Consider the following 17145-nt stretch of genomic DNA (forward strand, 5'->3'; position numbering starts at 1 on the left):
ACCGCAGGGCAAGCCCAGCAAATGGGGGCCGGCGGGACGGAAGCCCCCCTGCCCTGGCCCGGCCTCTCCCCAAAGCCCCCCCGCCGGAACTTTGACCGCGCAGCCCCCGGGGGGGTGTAGCCGGGGGGCGGAGGGCTATAAAGGGGGAGCGGCGGCCGCCCCTTCGGCAGTCCGGACAGCTCCTCGGGAAGCCCAGCCAGAAGGTGAGAACTGGCGGCAGGCAGCGCTGCGCTCTCCGCACTTCCCAGGCGGGTCCCGCGGGGCAGGCAGGCGGCGGGCCGAGGAGAACCGCCGTCGCTTCTCCCTCGGGGGGTCTGTGCCCGTCTCTCGCTCTCTCAGCCTACCTCGCAGGGCTGCTGTTTCGAGTTGAAAGGGCAAACTACACTTTCTCCTGGAGAAAAGGTGGGAGAGGAGCCTCACCCACCCATTGTGGCAACGCCGGTGCCAGCAAGGGGCTTCTGGGCGTGTGCAGAAGGCTTTCCGACTGTCCGGGGGGAGGGGCGCTGGGACCCCCGCCTGTCTAAGCCCTGGAGGGAACCAAGCCTGCCCCCCTCCCGCCGGCCGCGCCCCTCGCTGCCAGCCCCTGACCCTGCCCGGCTTCCTTCCCCTTCTTGCCCCTTCTTTCGAAAGGAGCCCACCCAGGAGCCACCCCGACCCTCCCTTCCACTAAAAGCAGCCCGCTTCCCTTCCAGGCCAGCGACGACCCCTTTTCTCGGCACAGGACCCTCCAGGGGAAGATGAGAATCCCGCTCTTGCTGCTGCTGGCGCTGCTGGCGCTGCTGGCCACCGTTGCACGTAAGAGGGTGCCAAGGGCCAGGGGGCTGAGCTGGGGCCACAGGGTCTCAGAGAGCGGGAGGTGCGCTCTTCTCTTGCCTGGCTCTTTCCCTGCCCCACCCCTCAGGTTTCCCCCCCTTGGTTCCCAGGAGCTGAGGATGACCAGGAGACGCTGAGGACACGTTTCCAGGGCTTCGTCCAGAAGGCGCAGGAGCACATCGCCACTATCCAAGCATCCACCGTTTACCAGCAAGTGAAGTAGGTCTTGGGGTCTCTGGCATTTTGGGGGTGGGGAGGAGAGCCCTTGGGGGCTGCTCCTCCTGTGAGGGATTTGGAGCAAGAGGTGGGAGGGGTTGGGGGGGGCTGCCCGCAGCCTCTGTCCCTCCAGAGTAGCAGAGCATGAATCTGCAGGAGAGCAGAGCTGGCAGCTTCAGAGCCAGTCGTGGATCCCGTTGCTCGTCCGGCTTCCAGAGAACCGGGGCGCCTCTCCAGGCTGCCTCCTAATTGGTCAAGACTGTGACCGGACTCTCGTTTTGCACAAAGCCTTGCTTTGGCTAGCAAGGACGATCGGCTGGCTGAGCGAGTAAATTCTGCTTCTGCACCTTGAATCTTTGCAGCCGCAGAGACGCCCTTTGGGCTCAGTGCGCCTCCAGCTGCGGCCTCCCAGCCCAACAGGGCCTCTCGGGGGAGTGGGGGGGATCTGTTCCCTGAACTCCCTTTCCTCCCCTTCTCACCCCACCTTAACTCTCTCCAGGGAATTGGCAGAGGCTGGCATTGAACGTGCCCGGAACGCGATTGAACAAGTAAAGACTCAAGTTTCAAACCTGCTGGAGAGAAATCCAGCATGAGTCTGGAGTCCATTCCACACCCAAGAGCCCAATGGAGCAATGGCCATCCTAGCCGTCCTCAGGACCAGGTGCAGCTCTCCCTACTCCTGCTCCTCTGGGGACCCTCAGATCTTCTGCCCCCCCCCCCCATGCCCTGTTTTCTGGCTCCTCTAGTGTGGAATTTTCCTCATTAAAAGTAGCAGAACGTTGCATGTTTGGCTTTTTTCCTGCGCGCCGAATGGATGGGCATCCGCCACCACCACCCCACCAGTAGGAGCCCTGCTGGGATTTCAGAGGGGCGTGAGGGGCGGTGGGCTTCCACGGCTCCTCCTTGTCCGCAGATAATAGTCACAAGAGCTGAGGTCTGTCCCCTGCTCAGCCCTGCCCGGTGCACATCTTGTGGAGGGGAAAGCAGGGAAGGCCCTGCCTAGGGTCCCTGGGGGCCAATAAGACACAAACCTGGCCTGGGGGTCTTACATGCTGCCGTCAGGCACTTTGGCTATGGCCCAAAAACCTCTCGTGGGTCCTGCCAACCCCAAAATGATTGCATTCTAGAGCACCTGTTTGCTCTTGACATTAGCACCCGAACCCCACTGTGGGGAAACGCCACCTTCCTGGGGAGACAGACCCTTTGCCCCAACCCCTTCCAAGCCTGAGGAGCCCCCCACCCCAAGCTCCGTTGGACTAAATGTGGGGGAGGAAGCTTCCTTCCTATCTCCTCCCAGCTGCCAAAGAGACATGGAGGAGCTTTGGATGAGCTGAATCCCAAGTCTCTCACTGCTTAGGTTCCCCCCCCCCCCGGGCCCCCATCATGCAAGTGGACACAGAGATCATTTGTATATCACGGTTTTTTTTTTTTATTTGGCACAAAAGAAGAAGAAGAGAAAGAAGTCTAGGGAGGGGACATGAGACTGGCAGCCAGATTGGGGTGAGGGTGGGTTCCGGCCTTCTGCTGCCTTACAAAGGAATTGCCAGCCTCCTCAGCCACTAGGATGGGTCACCGGGACCCTTGCGGGGGGGAGAGGCAGGGCTGATTGGGGGGCACCCATGCAGGGCCTCTAGGAGCTCTGCTGCTGCACCTCCTGTTCCGAACCTTCGGCGGGCACAAGCAAGGCCTTGGCGTTCCCCAGCAGCTGTAGCAGCTCCTCCCGGGCCTTTTCCCAGATGGGCCCGTATTTCTCCTGCACTTCGCTTAGTTGCTGCTGCAGCTCGGTCTGCAACTCGGTGAGCTCAGTCCGGGCGCTCTGCTCCAGCGTCTTGGCCTTCTCCTGGATCAGCTGCTCCAGCTTCTGGGCGTAGGGAGCGGCGTCCTTGCGGAATTTGTCCACATGGCTTCGCACCTTGTCCCGGAAATCCTCGGCCACCGGCCTCAGCTTCTCTTGGGCCATCTGGTTGATGTCCTGGGAGATGGTTCTCAGCTGCTGGAAGTAGGCGGCCGCGTCCTGCTGCACGCCCTCCCGAAGCGTACGCAGCAAGGGCTGGATCTGGGTTCCGATCTCCCGCACGTCCCTAGTCAGCTCTTCCTTCAGCTTCTGCCAGGCTGCCTCCAGTTCGCTTCTCACTTCTTGAAGGTCGGGGGCTATCTGCTCCTTGATTTCTCGCAGCACAATTGTTAAGGCTTCCAGCTTCTGCCCTAAGTTCACTCTGCAACAGAGCAAGAGATGAGTCAGAGGCTACAGCTGACAGAGAAGCTGCCCCCACAGCACCCAGAGCATTTTGAAAAACAATGACCAAAAAAATCAAAATACATATTTTGCTGGATGACAGGGTGGGAAGTTGATCTGGCTAGAGAAAATGACATTATAACCAATAAAACATAGAATCCTAGGACCAGAAGGGACCTCAGAGGTCTTCTAGTCCAACCCCCCCCCCCGGTCCTATAAGGTAGACATACGCAGCTCCCTCAACTGTTCATACAATTTAGTCTCCAGACCCTTTTGATCTTTGTTGCTCTTCCCTGCACTCTTTCTGGGGCCTCTGCATCTTTTTTTTCTTGTCATGGTGGCCAGAACTGGATGCACAATTCCTAGTCTTATCGGTGTGGTACAAAGCTGTGCTATCACCTCTTGTAATCTTGATGCTGTCCCTCTGTTGATGCCACCAGAACTGCATCGGCCTTTTTGGCAGCTGCAGCACATGGCTGGCTCAGACTTCTGGGGTCCACTAGGATGAAGTCACCTACCTATCATTTTTTCCCACCTCTAGATTCTCCCCAGGGTACAACAGAATAAAACCAACAACTCCTAACAAAAACACCAAAGATTAAAAAATATTTTAATTTTTTTAAAAAAATCACATTGTTTTAGTGAAATGCTCATGCCTCAGATGATGAAAGAGGAAAGGCAATGTGTTAGTGATTGCTAAGAAATGAATATTCGTTGCTTTTTAAAGGTTCTTACAGGAGGGGAGCAGAGCTGAAAATATATTGTCTGGCGAATTAGTTTCATTTTAAAATCACGAGAGGTTTATTTCTCATTTCAATTTTTTTTTAAAAAAATATGTTGAGCCACTGATTTTCCATAGAAAGATGAATTGATCTTTGGCTGCCGTTCAAGCAGAGCCGGGGGCACACCTTGTACTTCACCTGCGTTTCAGTTTATACATCGTATTTGGAAGGTGAGTCAAATTCAAAGCATATACAAACCACCTCTGAAAAATCTATTGATTTGGAGTACTAATCCTTGTTCGGCCCAAGCATTGCAACAAACTCATTCCTGGTGTGATCCAGGACCAGCGGCAACCGGCTCTCTTGCAGTAGCAAAAACATTAAAGCCGCATTTAAAGAGGAGCCCAGGAGATGCCCCCAGCCTCCCTCAGGTTGCCTTAATCACTCAAGGACCCTGGGGGAGGGGGGGCATGAAACTGCCCAAGAGGCCTGCCCCCCCACCTCCCACAGGGAGGGGGCACAGAGGGGGCCATCTTCACCTTGGCATGGCTGTTCTAAGCCTCCTTTTTGCCCGGGGTATGGACAGCTCCCGGCCACCTGCAGGGCCTCCAACAACAGGGTCACACTCCGTCCCTGAGCCCGTCCACCCACCCTCTCACCCTGCCTGCCTGCCTGCTGGAATGGCTCATGGGCAACCTGAACACAGAGCCCAAGGGGGCTTGTGCTTCTCCCTCCAGTCTCTCTCCAACAGGTGCCCCCTCTGAAATTGTCTTTTCTTTTCCTTCTTCAGTTCCTTTGGGGTTTGTTACTCATTGCTTCTCCATTCGAGTTTTCTATTCAAGAGGCCTTTTTATCTTCCAAAATGAAAAATTGCCAGCCAGGACTTCGTCCATCACCAGGGCCCAGGTACCCTCCTCCCCCTCCCCTGGGAACCAGTCCGGCTGGCTCTGGCTCTTCTGCCCTCCACCCCCAGGGTAGCACCTTGGACCCTCCCCCACCAGCAGCCTCCTCCTGCCCTGCCTGTCTGCCAATCAGCCCACTTGAGTACATGGTGGGGGGGAGGGAGGCTCGCAGCCCTCCAGAGCAGCCGCATCTGCCTCCTCCCAGAAAATCCCACAGCTGCCCCCCCCAGCCTGCCTCCACCCCCACTCCCACCCCAAGGTGTGAGGCATTACTCACTGCAGCTCCTGGGCCATGGCAGAGGAGTCGAACTGGACCACGGCTTGCTGGATTGCCGACTTGGCTGAGTCCAGGTACACCTGGCCCAGCTCCTGCAGGTGTTCCAGGCGGGTCTGCTGGGGATCGTCATGCTGCCAGAAGTAGCGGGCTTGGGCTCCTGCAGGGCAAGGCGGAGGGGGCTCAGCACAGGCGGAGGACTCTCCCTTTGCGGCTACCCGAAGGCAGCCCTTGCTACACCTCCGCCTGGAGCCCCCAGCGGGAGCAACTGCTCTCCTGCCCACTATCGGCCAGGCAGCCTCGTCTCCCACACCCAGCCCATCTGCCCAGAGACTCACCTGTAAGGAGCAGGAGGGCCAGGACAAGATTGAGGTTCTGCATCCTGAACTACGTTCGACCCTGAGAGTGAGAAAAGCCGTTGGGAAAGAGAAGCCCCCCCCCCGCCTCTGCCCAGACCCACAGGTCCATCTCCCGGCATGGGCAGTGGCCCAAAGGAAATTGGGCTGAGTTGGAGGGGTGCAGGGTGGCTTTTAATGCCCAAACACCATCTCAGCCGAGGATCCGGCCCCTGCCAGAGGGTCAGCCTGGGCCACCTTCTGCCCTGGCCACCCCCAAGAGACCCCGAGCAGTGCCCCAGCCCCTGCTGCTCGTCCCCACACCAAGCCTTCCCTGCCACCCTCTTGCCGGCGAAGGAATTGGGCGGATGGGTCAGCAAAGAGAGCCGCCAGACAAAGCCAAGCCCAGCAGGTGCCCGCATCTTACCAGCCACTCGGGTGTCTGCCGTGGTCTTTGCTGCATGGAGTCGGTGGAGGCTTTTTATACCGGCCAGGTTGTTTATTGCTGGAGATAAGCAGTAGCTATAAACAGGGAATTCACTCCTGAGCTATGACTATGTGGCGCTTAAGAGTTCAAGGATCAAACACATCCCCAGGCAGGAGAAGCAGGGACAAGAGAACTCGCTGGGATCAAGCCAAGAGCCGGGCTGGGCTTGGGGCCAGGGGGCGTACCCAGCTGGCCAACGGACCCCGAGCAGGCACTCATCGGCCAGGAGCAGCAGCAGTCAACAGAGGGCCCTGGGGCTCTTGGGGGAGGTTTAGTGGCCGGCAGGGCCCTCCGGCCACGGGATGCTTTCACTCCCCAGGCAAACTGACGGGAGGTCGAGTTCACCCCAAGACCAACAGGCCAAGCCAGCTTTCCTCCCCCTACCAAGGCCAGGCCCCCCAAGCAGCAGAGCAGTGGCCCACCTGAGCAGACTGCCAGGTGCAAGCAGCAGAGAGGAATGGGGCACCAGTGTCAGCGGAGAGGGGCAGACCGGCAAATCAATACCCCTCTGGCAGAGAACACGCACTCCAAATGTTCTGGATGGAAGGTGGGCTTTGCGGAGACCCCCTTCCCCCGGAAAGGACTCGTCTGGGGCCTGTGCAACCCCTTTTATGGACACGAGAGCATGAGCTGGTTTGAGTTTCCAACCAGGCCTAACAAATGGTTCAGGATCCGCTGAGTTGGGCTGCATGAGAAGGCAGCAAAGGCCTGCACTCTTGTGGTTCTCTCTCAGACTTGCTTCTCCCATTGAAGCCACTCCTGGAGGTGCCAAAATCCAGCCCTGAGCCCTGCTTGGCATGTGGATGATGAAATCAAATACCCAGGACAATCACCAGCCCAGCCTGAAGGAAGCTGTCCGCACGGCTGCTGTCCTACCACCCCTGGGATGGAGGTGGGGGGGGGCTCCTTTCTTTAATTCATGCAGCTGGGCCAAGCCACCTGGGTGGGGGGCTTTGCTTTTCTCAACAGTCAACACTTGTCAGGGTTAAGTGCATGTCCCACCCAAGTGCTCCCACAGCCAGATTTTCAGAGAAGCCCCTGGGGGCACCAGACCGGCTCCCCTGCTCTTCTCCTAGCCTGCAACCAATCACCAGACTGGGGGCACAAGGATGGAGGTGGGACACCCACCCTTCTGCTGCAACCAGCAAAATCGGAGGGAGCTGCTCCGAATTCTGGGCCAAGACACCCCCCGCCTGTGCCGCTGGATGAAATGGTGCCAAGTTCCTTTTCGCCAAGATGAGCTGCTACCCTGAGCAAGCGGAAGGCTGGCCCAGAACACCCAGAGGAGCCTCAGAGGCCCACTTGGGACCATCTCCCCTGGAAAGGGGGCCCTACGGTGAAGGAGCTGCCCAGCGAGGAGGACAGGAGAGCAGGCCTGGCCGTGGGCACACCTCGGGCCAAAGCTTTGGAGCTGGCAAAGGCTCCCAGTTCCGTGTCAGGAGAGAGAGGAATGGCAGAAGCGTGGGCCCCCCTCACTCGAGGGCTGCTCTGGCCGGCCATTTCCCAGAGTTCGGACGGAGGCTTCTTGGCGCTGACCTAGCCATGAGGAGGAGCTTCAGGTCAGGTCAGCAGCCAAACCCTGAAGGCTCCGAGTGAGTCCAGCTTTCCATCTAACTAAGGGAGGCCGGTTGGGGCGCTGGTGTTTGCCAAAACCGTCAGAGCCACAGAGGGGGGCTGCTGCTGCCGCCGCCCTCAAGGCAAAAAGGGCCCAAGTCACCTTGGGGGAGGCAATCCCTCAGAGCAGCTCCTGGGAGACCCCTCGTTTCTCCCTGCAAGAGGCTTGTTTTGGGGCTCTTGGGCAAAGGAGCCCCTGCAGGGCGTGGTCAAAGTCAAAGGGGCGGAGCTTCACCTGCAGCATTGCAGCCATCCTCTTGGCTCTTTTCACCGCCCGATGGATGCCCTGAACCCACCCACCCAGGTAGGGGGGGGCGGCTGGGCTGGGCTGGGCAGCAGCTTCTCCAACAGCAGCAAGAGAGGAGCGAGACCAGAACTGAGAGCCAATCAGAATCGAGGGTTTATTTGAACAACTAGTTGCAAACAGCCCACCCACCCAAAACTGAACTAAGAATTTACTGAAAACCTGGGGGACCTCTCTCTGTGTGTGTGTGTGTGTGTGTGTGTGTAGGCTCTTGTTTTAGTCCAACATAAATGAGAAAAATACTCTGGACATTTCCCCAAAACAGAAATTATAGCAAAGTATGTTATACATTCAACATATACTGTAAGTACTGATTATACAATACAAAGCAACAATTAAAAAAATCCCAAAACTGAAAACAAACAAACAAAAATGTGATACTGCAAAACAGCCCAGCCCGGCATGCCCCCCCCCCCAGCCTGTTGGAATAGGGCTGGGGGGGGAGGGGGGGCGCTGCTGTCACCTCCCAGGTAATGTAAACAGGAGGGCAAACAAGCCGGAGTCCAGAGCTGGTGGAGGGTGGGGGGGGGTGGGCCACCTTCGGTTCCCCCCTCCTCCTAGAAACGGGAGCTCCAGTTCTGATCCGGCCCAGAGGAGGAGACCAGGTGCTCCCGAAGGGGAGGGGGCTCAGCCAAAGAATCAGCCCTCCAAGGGACCCTGAGCTTCCGTGCCGATCCGGAGAGCTGCAGGGAGGCTGCCCTTTAAAAAAAACTCTTCCAAAGAGTCAGTAACAGGAATTCGGGGGGAAGCTTCCGTAGGTCCCCAAAGGCAGAGAGACGATGCCAAGCCCTCTGAGGCACACAAAGGCCTCTTCGCCCAGTCAGTGCCTGAAAAGGAGGGCTCCTCCGGAGGGCAGGGCAGGCCGGAGCAGAGATGCCAGGCCCGGGGAAGAGCCGAGAGAGGGGGAGGGAGCAGGGGTTAAGCAGCACGGCCTGGGGCAGGAAGGCATTCTGAATTAATTTATTAATATTAATAATAATAATAATAATAATAATAATACCAAAAAATTTACTGAAACAAATTCCTACATGATCTGGAGGGAAACAAGTTAAAAAACAAGAACCAAACTTTCTCAGAATTAAACTAAAAAAGGAAAGATAGCACATGATATGAATGAAAAAGAGGTACAAAAAGAGAAAAAAAGGTTGTTTGAGCACAATGACAAAATCCAAACACAGAAAAGTCAATAAATGAGACACAAAAGCAATATTGCACCGCGGCCAGAAGAGGACCGGGGGGGTGGGGGGGGGAGAAGAGAGAGCCTGAATCCAGAGGGGGTTGGGGGTGGGGGGCTGTCGAGCAACAGAAGGCAGGCAGGCAGGCAGGCATGAAGACGGCCCCAGCCCAGCCCCTCGGCCCCTGGAAAGGCCCGTCCCAAAGTCTGCTTATTGCTGGCTCCAGCGAGGCCAGGGAGGCGCCTGCTACCCTTGGGGTTGTGGTCAGTCCATCTCTGCAGCCCCCAGAGGGGCGGTTGGCGCTTCCGGAACAGCTGGCATCACAGGCAAATATGGCAATAACGAACATCCGAAAGGGACAAGCACGCTCTTGGACCAACGAGGAGGAGGAGGAGGAGGAGGAGGAGGAGGAAGAGTCACCACCGCCATGAGGTTTCCTTCCCAGAGAAATGCGATGGCTGTTTGGTGCAAGGCTGCAAGATACTGTCGGTTTGAAATGGACCTTTTCGCTTCGGAGCGGTACCCAGCCCTGCCAAGACAACGCCAGGAAGGGAAGTGTGAGCAGCTGGGCCGGAGTGGCAAACCCGCTGCCCTTAAAGACACAACCCCGGGCCCTCCAGCCCCCCCCCCGCCCCAGGCCCTGCGGCACCTCCCGCCTCCCTTGGGTCTGCTGGCTGCTGAGCCAGGAAGCCCCAAGGGGGTCCGGGATGCCCCAGGCCCCGATTCAAACGTGCGCTTGGCCCCCCGGCCCACCCTCCCCTGGGCTGCTGCTCCCTCAACAAGGGCCAGCCAGGCCTCCCCTCCCTCCCCCAAAGAGCCCCCCCCCCCCCGTTAGAGGAGCCAAGTGGGGCGCAGACTCACGGCTGCCATCGGCTTGCTAGACCCCCGCTTGCTCCACCCCGAAGGGAAGCTCCGGGTGCCTGTAGCTCAGCAGGACGTCAGTGACACAGGTGGAGGGGTAGCAAGAGGCGTTGAGATGCTGGCTGCCCTCACCCAAGCCGGGCTGCTCCTGGCCTTCCAGCTGTTCCCCACCATCTGGGGGGGGGGAGAGGAAAGTGAACCCCCCCTCCTGGCTGACGGGCTCAGCTGCCATCCAGCCAGTCCAAGGCCGAGGGAGGGCTGCCCTCCTGGGGCCACAAGCTGGAGAAGCCCCCCCCCCCCCCAAGGTCCTCCCCAGCACTGTGTCTCTGGCACTCACCCCTCCTCTCTCCCTCGGGGAGGGCCTGGCTGCCCACCAGGGAGCTCTGGCTGAGAACAGCATCGGCCATCCGGGCAGAACTAAGTGCTTTCCCTGCCATGAGGCTCATGCCCAGCAAAGGGTCCAGTTGCACCTGCAGGAGCCGGGAGGGGGGGGGAGGAGGATAAGAGAGGGGAACCCAGCCCCACCCACAGCACAAGGAAGGGGCTCAGGCATTGCCCCAGCCAGGCCCTCCTGCCCCCAACGCACATAGGCATCGTCACTGTTCTGGATGGTGTGGTGTCTCTGCAGGGGCCGGGATCTGGGGTGCGCGGCAGGAATCATTCTCACTGGGTAGGCCGTGAGCCCCTCCGCATCGGCCATCTCCATGTGCCCGGGCGAGGTCCTCTCCTGGCCACCGGTGACCATGGGGTCTGGAGGGGCGAGGCAAAAGGGGTCAGGAGCCCAGGACAGTCTCCCAGCCAGCCTGGTCTTCTGCCCCCGGAGCTCAACCGCGGGACAGGAAGGGCCGTCTCCTGATCCGGACCCTTCTGGGTCGCCAGGGGGATCCAAATCAGGGGTCCTGGCCGCTTAAGGTCAGCAAAGGCCATGGCAGTCAAGGAGAGCGTTTCCCGGTGGCCGTCTGGGCTCTGCCGCTTCTCCTTCCGCTTCTGGCCACTGTCGGGTCATCTTCCCTTCATCCCAAATCACTCCGCCCCCCCCCAGCCCCCCCATCACCAGCAGCCAGGCCCCCTGCTTGCCAGAACACCTTGCCAAAGCCCCGCTCCGGCCTCCCACTCCCCCGGCCAGACTGAGCTCCACATAACTGTGGCGGCTCCTACAACGCCCCCTCCCCTTACCTGCCGCTCTTCCAGGGCTCCCAATCCAGCTCCCCTGCCCCCACCCCCACCCGGCAGTGCTGGGATGCCATGGCCCGAGAAGCCCTGCCCTCCTCCTGAAGGAAAAGCCGGGGCCGCAGAAACGCCAACCCCGCCCCAGGGGAGGAGGGGGCCACCTTCCCCCTCAGCTGAGCCAGAGGGCCTTTCTGTCCACAAGGCACCCCTGGAGAGGGGCTCTAGCCTGCCCTGGCGGATGGGAGACGGCCTTACCTGGGCAGGGCACTTCACTCCGACAGAAGGGGGAGACGGCCTGGGGCCGATACAGGTGGGCTCCCAGCTCTGGCTCACCCTTGGCAGGCCCAAACAAAGAGTCCGAGTCCCCAGGCCCCCCGACGCTTAAGAGGAGCCGCGTCTCGGGGCAGCCTTTGGTCTTGTGGCCTGGGAAAGGGTCCCTGGGCCCCTCGCACAAGCAGTCCGCCGCTTCCTCCTCCTCCTCCATGCTCTCCGAGTGCAGCAGGGCCGAAGGCGGGGCGTATCCGCGGGCCGCCCCCGAGACGTGCGAGAGGCAGTCCTGTCCCCTGACTTTCAAGAGGGGCTGGGGGCTGGCGTGGGGGTGGTAGAGGTCAGTGTTTTGGTAAGGCAAAACCAGGGGAGGCCGGTCAGAGAGTTTCTGGGCCATGCTGGGGAGCCCCTGTCCCGCCTCCCCTTGGCTCATCTGCCGGAACAGCTCCTGGAAGTCCTGCTGCTGCTGCTGCTGCTGCCGTCGCTTGATCAGCTGGGCCACCTCCGCCTGGGGCAGCCGCAGGTCCGGGTGGCCGGCCAGCGAGTGGCGGGGAGAGAGCAGCCCCTGCAGGATGGGGGGCACTTGCTGGCGCCGGCTGTAGTCTGGCGGGGTCGGGGACAGCAAGGCCTGGTGCAGGGCGGAGGCCGCGTAGTGCTGCTGCTGGCTGCTCTGAGGGAAGCCGGGGAACTGCTCCAGGAGTGGCACCTTCAGGGCTGGGGCCGGAGGAAAGCCAGCGGGGGCCGCGGGGCCGAAGCTGCTCGGAGAGACGCGGGACGGCTCAGGGAACAGCTGGGGGTGGAGGTGTGCCTGGGTGTAGCCTGTGGTGGATGGGTACCTGCCAAGAGGAAGGGAGGAGGGAGCCCCCAGAGGGGCCAGGTCAGAGGGGGCCGCCTGGATCGTTGCCCAGGCCAAGCGGCTGGGGGAGGCCCGTTCTGCTCGTGGCCTGCAGGGCCCAGCCAGGAGTGCTGGCCCTCGTCGCCTTCAGCCAGCTGGCAGGGCCATACCTGTGAGAGGACTCGGCGCTGTCTGCGCTGAGCTGCTTAGACAGGGGCCGGTGTCCGTAGGTCAGGGAGGCCATCAGACTGGCACGATGGTGCATCTGCAGCGGACTGGCACTGGGGGGCATGGGCAAGCCCCGCCCGCCCTGCAGAAGGCTGCTGCCCTGCATGAGGTCGCCAGGCTCCTGCATCGGGAGAGGGACGGGCTGCCCCGGCTGCTGCATGCCCAGGCAGGGCAAGGCCAGGTTAGGGGGCGGGGAGCGGTTCCCAGGCTGCTGGAAGATGTTGCCGTGTGGAGGCGGAGGCGATGGCGTCCCGCCCTGGAACGGGGTCTGGGAGGCTGCACCTGCAAAGAGCAGAGCCCTCCTGACGAGCGAGTCCCGACCCCCTCCTCCCCAACCACTGCTGGCACTGCCTGGGCACCAGAGAGGCCTCGTGGAGCAAGCCCGAATTCTGCCCGGCAGCCGACACCTACTGTGGGTCTGGAGCAGGCTGCTGCTAACGGGCGGGGGGCTGCTGTCCGTCTGCTTGAAGAGATGATTGCTGGGGTGGCTCGGGGGTGGGCTGGAGGGCTGGATCTGTAATCTAGGTGCACAAAGAAAAAAAACCAGAAGGATCCCCTGGGTGAGTCGGTCCCTCCCTCCCTCCCTCCCTCCCTCTCGCTGGCCAGCTCTGGACCTTCCCTACCCCAGCGGGGCCCCAAGCAGAACGCCTGAACCTCAGAGCAGAAGCCGTGCCCTGCTGGGACTGAACCCCTCTAGTCCAGCAGCTCTTCTGCCAAGGGCACAAGGAAGCCCAGCAGCTCCCCCAGGCCAAGAGCCGCCCATCCCCAGGACTTCCAAGAAGGGTCCAACCTGATGGCCAGCACCAAATCTTTTGGTACCAAATTCTAATGTTTAAGTAATAAATTCAAGCCCAGAAAATGAAAGGCAAAACCCAAACGCAGGCAAGCATTATAAAACAGAGAGAGCAAAGCTAGGGAACGAGGCCTTCCCCACAGAAGGGCCCGTGTTCCCAGGGAAGGAGCGCTGGCGTTCTTTACACCTGTATTTAATTCTCTCTCACAATCGGGGCCTGGAAGCTCCCAGGGTTTCCCCTTGTCCTCCTCCTCCTCCTCTTCCTCTCCCAAGCTCAACTTTATTCAGCCGAGGGCGATTAGCCTGTTGTCATTTTATTGCTGTGCTCAGCAACTTCTCTGCCTGGTTCCTGCAGTCTTTTCCCACCGAAAGGGAGCAGGGCCACAGCTCCCCCTGAGGTTCCTGTCAGCCGAGAGATTTCAGCCAGGACTTCCGTCCTGCTTCCTCCTTCCCTGCCCTGAGATCAAAGGAGCCTCGCTGCGGCTGCCCCAGAAGGCCCCCCGTTTCCCTGTGGGAGGTGTGGGGAGAAGGAGGCTTGGCTTACCTCTGGAGCTGGTGAGTGAGCAGAGCAGGCTGGTTTTCGCTCGCTGCTTGCAAGGGGGGGGAAGGCTGTGGCGGACGGATGCAGTCCTGTGCAGGGAGCAGAAGAGGAAGGACAGAGAGGAATGCGGTGAAGGGGGGTTCAGCAATGGGCGAAAGGAGAGGCGCCCCTGCATCACAGCTGCCCTGGGATTCAGCAGTCGGCCCGGATACCTGCAGGGCAGCCAACTCTGCAGAAGGTCTGCCCCCCTCCCCCTTCTCCTATGCCCCCCCCCACCTGGATCTGCTGATGAAGGATCTGGTGGTGCTGCTCCTGCTGGTACAAGAAGTGCTGCTGCTGCGTCTTCTCCAGAGTCCTCTCGTCCATGTGGCCCCCGTACATCTTCTGGAGCTGCTCACACTCCTGAAATAAGCCCTGCTGAGACTCAGCCCTGCGCAGAGCCAGAGAGGAGGGGCGGCAGCAGGCCTGGCCTCGGGGAAGGGCAGCTGGGGTTACCCACCAGCACTGCCCAGGACGGCAGCCCAGAGGCAGCTCCCTCTTCAAAAGAAGCCGCCCGCCGCTCGCCCGGCTCTCCTGCAGAGGAAGGCCTGAGGAGCCTCTTGGGCATCCCTGTCACACTCCCTCCCTCCCACCCTTCCCCGCAAGCACCCTTGGAGCTGCCAGCCAGAGTGGGGAGTCCACTGAAGCTTCCGGCAGCTTCCGTGGCAGAGGGCAGCCAGAGGGGTCCAGCTGCCGCCGCTGCCTGGCCAGCAATAGCCCTGCGCACCAGGGACCCTGAACCGAACACTGGCAACTCTTCAGGGAAGAAGAAGGGAGTTCCTCCGGGCACTGCAAAAGGTTCTGGGCCCAACAGCGAGAAAAGTGACCAATGGAAGATGCCGCCCTCCGGCCTCCAAAGGCAGCCCTGCAGATCAGCCGCCCACGAGGCCGTCCAGCCTGGCGTTGCTCTGGCCAAGAGGCCCAGCTGGTTCTCCCGCGCCCGGCCCTCTACCTGCTGGAGCTGCTTGATGCTGCTGTGGTTGCCCATCTTCTCCAGCTGCGCCTTGAAGGCCTGGATGCTGGCTGCCCCATCCGAGAAACGGCGCACTGGGGAAAAGCGCTCTGTGGGGAGGTGCAGCGTGTTCGAGTCCTTGTAGACGTAGCTGGGGACACAGAGGGAAGGAGGAGGAGGAGGAGGAGGAGGTGGTGGTTAGGAGCAGCAGCTGGACCCCAGGGCCATTTCCCCAAAGTCCAGCCTCCCCCCTCCACTCCTCCCCCACAGCAGGACAGGAGCCACTTGGGACGAAAGAATCCGATCGCTGGCTGCCTGCCAAACATCCCCGACTCATCTCTTATTGGCCAGAGCAAGTCCTGGCAGTGAGAAGCAGCCCTCCCCCTGGGCTCCAAAGCCACGTCCATGGGGGGGGGGGGATCTGGCTTCAGGGCCTTTCTGTCCACCTCCTGAACTCCCAGGGGCATGGGGGAGAGGAGCTGGGGGGTCTCTGCGGCCCCTGCCCCCGATGCCATCTTTCCAAGACCGGGAAAAAGCATTTGGCATTTGCAGCATGTGCTTCTTCTCTTTGCCACAAGAGCCCAGAAAGGCTGCAGCTGATCTTAACTACAGGAGGAGCAGAAAGGAACCACCATTGTTTCCTGATCATCTTCAGCACATTGCAAGGTGCCGAGACCAATCCCCAGGTGCAAGGAGGCGGTAGGACTGGCAGAAGAGAAAGGCTTGGCCAGGCCTGCCTAAGGCCCCTCGGCTCCAGAACAGACTACCCGGAGGGATCTCCATCAGGGTCCGGGCTTCAGATGAAGGTATCCCGGTTGGGGCTGATGGACCTGCTTAGCCGGCACGGCCCAGGCTAAGCCATCTAACGTCTACAGAGAACTGCCGGGAGGGATTTAAAAGGCGCTTTCCCTGGGAGGGCCTGGATGAGGGCAACTGAACCGAGTTTCAAGGCAAAGAAGAGACGTTCCTGGACAGGAAGCAGGCCAAGACGGGGGGGTTCAGCATCCCCCCCCTCCAAGGAGTCAGGCTGGCCTTTGGGCGCACCCATCTTAAGCAGTTCCGTGAAGCCAGCCCTGGCCACGGAGGCCAACCAAGGGAGTGCTTGATATGCACCTGGCCTGGGGCTCCCTCGGACGAATCCTGGGAAACACGGCCAAGTTCCTCTGCCCTGGTTACCAGTTGCTTCCTTGGGCAACCCCCCTCGCCCCATGGCCTCAGCCTCCCTCTCTGGGAATGGGCTTCCCCCAGGGGCCTCGTGGATTGCAGGAGAGGCCCGTTCTCCAGACGTGAATAGCGCTTAGCGTTGGCTTTGGGCTTCTTGTCCTGCAAGCACTCCCGCCTTGGCCTCCTGTGAACGCTGTGTGAATCTGAGTGACGTGCATGAATTGGACAGCTAGCGTAGAAATCTTTCAACCAATGATTAAAGTCAGTCAAACCATCCCGTTTTGTCTTGGACTGAGGAGAAGGGGGCAAGAGGAGAGGCCAGGGACCCCACCCAGGTTCTCCCCTCCTGTCAAATCCATGAAGTCAGAGCGGCTGAGTGGGCTCCTCACTAGCTCCTCACTAGCCTGGTGCTTCCCCAGCCCAGATCCCCCACCCTCAACATACCACTTCCAGGGCACTGCAGGCCCTCCCTTCCCTTTGCCTCTCCTGGACGAGGCTTGGCAGGTTGACTAGCAAACTCCACAGCAAGGGCCTCTCAGATTTCTTCTCCTCCCCCCAGCTCAACAATGGCAGATTTCAAGTCACTGGGCCATCTCTGGAAGGGCCTGGGAGCCTTGCATGCCAAAGCCTCCATGCAGCTACTCTCCATACTGCCTGCCTCTCCCCCCACCCCCAAGCCACCCTCCTGTTCTACAGCAACGCAAGGGCTGTGGCTGGGGGGGGGAAGGGGGGGCAGCAGTGAGCCCTCCACAAAGGCTTTCAGGTGGTCCTTCGTGGCTTCCTGGGGCCTAGCAGAGCGGAGGGAGGGACGAGGCGGCCCAGAGCAGCTTCAGCCAGCAGCCCAGCTGAGTCACAGAAGGGGCGGACTCTTATCTCTGCCCTTTGGCTCGGCTTCCAGCGTGGCACCCATGTGGCCCAGCTGGCTCAGAGTCCACCTGCTCCACCGGTGACATCATGCTCTGCCCGGGGAGACCCCCAGCTCCCCTCAAGACCTGGGGGCGGGGGCTCAGTGGGGGCAAACGAAGGCGAGGGAGAGAGAGGGAGCAGAGCCCCTCCTGCTGGCCTTCCCAGGGAGGGAAAGGCAACAATGTCCGAGGCTGAGAGGTCATTTCGCAAGGATCAACGGTCAGCACTGCTGCCTCTGCCCCTTCCACTCTCCCCCCCACTCCCCCCTTGGAATTTTAGCCTGGAAGAACTGCAGGCCAAGAGGCCACCCT

The 17145-nt window shown here is 60.4% G+C and overlaps 3 protein-coding genes across 8 annotated transcripts in view; 1 reads left to right on the forward strand and 2 right to left on the reverse strand.

Moving 5' to 3' along the window:
- Window positions 1-209: 209 nt before the first annotated feature.
- Window positions 210-1811, forward strand: APOC3 (apolipoprotein C3). Its single transcript, XM_087875994.1, has 4 exons — window positions 210-402; window positions 693-795; window positions 924-1032; window positions 1529-1811. Exons 2-4 carry the CDS (start codon window positions 738-740, stop codon window positions 1620-1622), a joined length of 261 nt encoding a protein of 86 aa, XP_087732120.1. The 5' UTR covers window positions 210-402; window positions 693-737; the 3' UTR covers window positions 1623-1811.
- Window positions 1812-2431: 620 nt separating this feature from the next.
- On the reverse strand, window positions 2432-6053 carry APOA1 (apolipoprotein A1). The gene is made up of 4 exons (XM_034425219.3): window positions 5926-6053; window positions 5502-5562; window positions 5167-5323; window positions 2432-3245 (listed from the first exon to the last, which is right to left on the reverse strand). Exons 2-4 carry the CDS (start codon window positions 5542-5544, stop codon window positions 2660-2662), a joined length of 786 nt encoding a protein of 261 aa, XP_034281110.1. The 5' UTR covers window positions 5545-5562; window positions 5926-6053; the 3' UTR covers window positions 2432-2659.
- A 2841-nt stretch (window positions 6054-8894) lies between these two features.
- The window catches only part of SIK3 (SIK family kinase 3), a 45640-nt gene continuing 37389 nt past the window's right edge, over window positions 8895-17145 (reverse strand). For 3 of the 6 annotated variants that reach the window (XM_034425216.3, XM_034425214.3, XM_034425218.2), the window contains 10 exons: window positions 14765-14915; window positions 14050-14187; window positions 13777-13862; window positions 12851-12960; window positions 12382-12721; window positions 11365-12212; window positions 10526-10689; window positions 10277-10409; window positions 9940-10113; window positions 8895-9607 (listed from right to left, as the gene is read on the reverse strand). In XM_034425216.3, coding sequence (XP_034281107.2) covers window positions 9956-10113; window positions 10277-10409; window positions 10526-10689; window positions 11365-12212; window positions 12382-12721; window positions 12851-12960; window positions 13777-13862; window positions 14050-14187; window positions 14765-14915 — 2128 coding nt within the window. In that variant the 3' untranslated portion in view covers window positions 8895-9607; window positions 9940-9955. The remainder of the gene's footprint in view (window positions 9608-9939; window positions 10114-10276; window positions 10410-10525; window positions 10690-11364; window positions 12213-12381; window positions 12722-12850; window positions 12961-13776; window positions 13863-14049; window positions 14188-14764; window positions 14916-17145) is intronic. The other 3 variants (XM_034425217.3, XM_034425215.3, XM_087875995.1) reach the window with 1 other exon arrangement.

This window comes from Pantherophis guttatus, chromosome 9, assembly GCF_059756535.1.
Source record: "Pantherophis guttatus breed Tessera chromosome 9, ASM5975653v1, whole genome shotgun sequence".
NCBI lineage: Eukaryota > Metazoa > Chordata > Lepidosauria > Squamata > Colubridae > Pantherophis > Pantherophis guttatus.